Below are 2,087 nucleotides of genomic sequence, written 5' to 3' on the forward strand. Positions count from 1 at the left end.
ATTTCTTCTTGTGCCCCAATGAAGTATTTGGAGAGCAGGTGATTGCAAAATGCCTCCCTCCCTTGATCCAGCCCACACTGCTCCTCTGTGGTTATTTTCTATTAATACTCAGGCATCAAAAACAGAATCAAGGGCTGCTTACAAAAACAAAGTGTGTGTTTACAAGAGCTTTCAAGGCCCAGAGTATACTTGACCAAGCAATTACTAAAAGGACATGTCTTAGTGCTTCAGCTGAAGCTGTAAAAATGCTGTGCCCAAAACCAACAACGTGTAAAGAAGGTAAAACAATGGCAAAGGCAGGAATGAAGGAAGTACTAATCCCTGTGTTCATAAATTTCTGTTATAAACTATCAAAAGATACAGGAAACCTTGTTAGGCGCATAACACTGCACTTGTTCACCTCTGAACCAATTTATGCATCTTTACCCTTCAGATTTCTTGGAGCACCCTCCCTGTTCATTGCAGGTACATTTTTCCAGTTCTCAAGAGGGCCACGAGGAGAAAGGAAGGCTATCAGTATTTCTGTGGTTATACAACATGCACAAGTTCCAACTCAAATTAAAGCAGAGCCCAGGTCTTACATTGTATTTCTTCAGCAAGAGAGGTGAAGCAAGCACTGACCCATTAGAACATGTTCAAGATAGCCTTGCAGGACTGCAAGTCTCAGCTTGGGTAGAAGCTCATAGGAACTGAACAGTATGACATTCCACTGGCTTTCTCCTGGATTGTTTTTAAACTACAGCTGAGTTAAACATGCATAAAAATCAGCATTCAGCCCGGGTCACTTAACACTGATATTGGGAAGCCCAGTGACAGGCACCGGTGCAGCAGTTCCACACTGCTGCTCCAAGAGCTGCTTTACTGTTCTCCCGCTTCAGCTTCTCCCCCTTCATTCTGCCTCTCCCTTGTGCCAACAAAATTGCTCATACTGGTAAGTAATAAACCAGATTAAGGAACTTATCTGGGTAAATACTAACTTTTTTCTTTTGTAAGTTACTTCTAACCCATGCCAATTCTTTGTCCCAGATCACTGCACAGCTGTACCCTGCTTTTGCCAGTGCAAGACCAGTCAGAGGTAGAGGAGGGGACCTGGAACTGTAGCAGAGTCTGCTTCTGCCAGAGTAAGCGCACTGTGAGATACCAGGCTAAGAGCAAAGTGTCTAAAATCCCGTGTGACTGTCAAGCACACTGCTGGGAACATGGGTAATATTTTCCAAGCTAATGGTAGGACTGAGACAGCTGCCTCTTCTTTGATAACCACGGCTGAAATACCACGAGGCAAGCCATGGGGAGAGCATTACCAACCATAGAAAGAAGGGCTAGTGTTGCTCTCTCTCTAGCATTGCTGCTCCCAAACCAGCGTCTAACACAGTGACTGAGACAGACAGATACTGTACCTGCTCTGCCAGGATCTGCTGCTGCTGCTGCTGCCTTTGCTCTCGTAGAAACTGCTGCTTCTGCTGCTCTATGACGTGGAGCTGGGCTCTCTGCTCAATCAGCATCTGCTTCATTATGGCTGTTTGGGGCTGGTTTCCCAGGAAGGGCCAGAGAGAAGGCCACGTTACTCGGGGTGCTCCAGGACAAGGAAAATTACAGCTCATTGGCAAGAAGCACTGCCTGTGGGTGAAAACTTGAGCTAGAAGAAAGTAAGAGCTCTTGGGAAGAGGCCTGTGGCTGTGGCCAAGCCGCGGGCAGCTTCGCCCAGGGAGCAGGTTCCTCTTCTCTCCTGGAGCTCAAAGCTCCCCTCAGATAAAGCAAGAACACTTCACAATTCACTGATAATAGAATAATAAAGCTGTGTACTAGGTTTATTCCCGTTCAAGATATGTCACTTGAGAGTCGTGTTTTCCCGAACTTCTCCTCCCTCATCATGGAGACAAGTCTGTTTTCCCTCCCTTTCCTTTCCCTGTCTCCACAACAGCAGCTTCACGCAGCCGTTCGGGTGGAGGAGCCAAGGCTCTGGGTGCTCACAGCACGCCCCGGGAGCCGGCAGCACTGCCTGCTCCCCACGCTGCACCAGCACCGCAAGATTTCACAGAATCCTAGGACCGTTTTGGCTGGAAAAAGACCTTTAAGATCATCAAGCC

The 2,087-nt window shown here is 47.4% G+C and overlaps 1 protein-coding gene across 1 annotated transcript in view; it reads right to left on the reverse strand.

Moving 5' to 3' along the window:
• Positions 1–2,087, reverse strand: part of MAML3 (mastermind-like 3 (Drosophila)) — a 99,291-nt gene that overhangs the window by 4,948 nt on the left and 92,256 nt on the right. The window contains exon 6 of the mRNA XM_010008991.1: positions 1,398–1,573. Within this exon, the coding sequence (XP_010007293.1) occupies positions 1,398–1,573 (176 nt within the window). The remainder of the gene's footprint in view (positions 1–1,397; positions 1,574–2,087) is intronic.

Source organism: Chaetura pelagica, unplaced genomic scaffold (genome assembly GCF_000747805.2).
Source record: "Chaetura pelagica isolate M959 unplaced genomic scaffold, ChaPel_1.0 scaffold221, whole genome shotgun sequence".
Lineage (NCBI taxonomy): Eukaryota > Metazoa > Chordata > Aves > Apodiformes > Apodidae > Chaetura > Chaetura pelagica.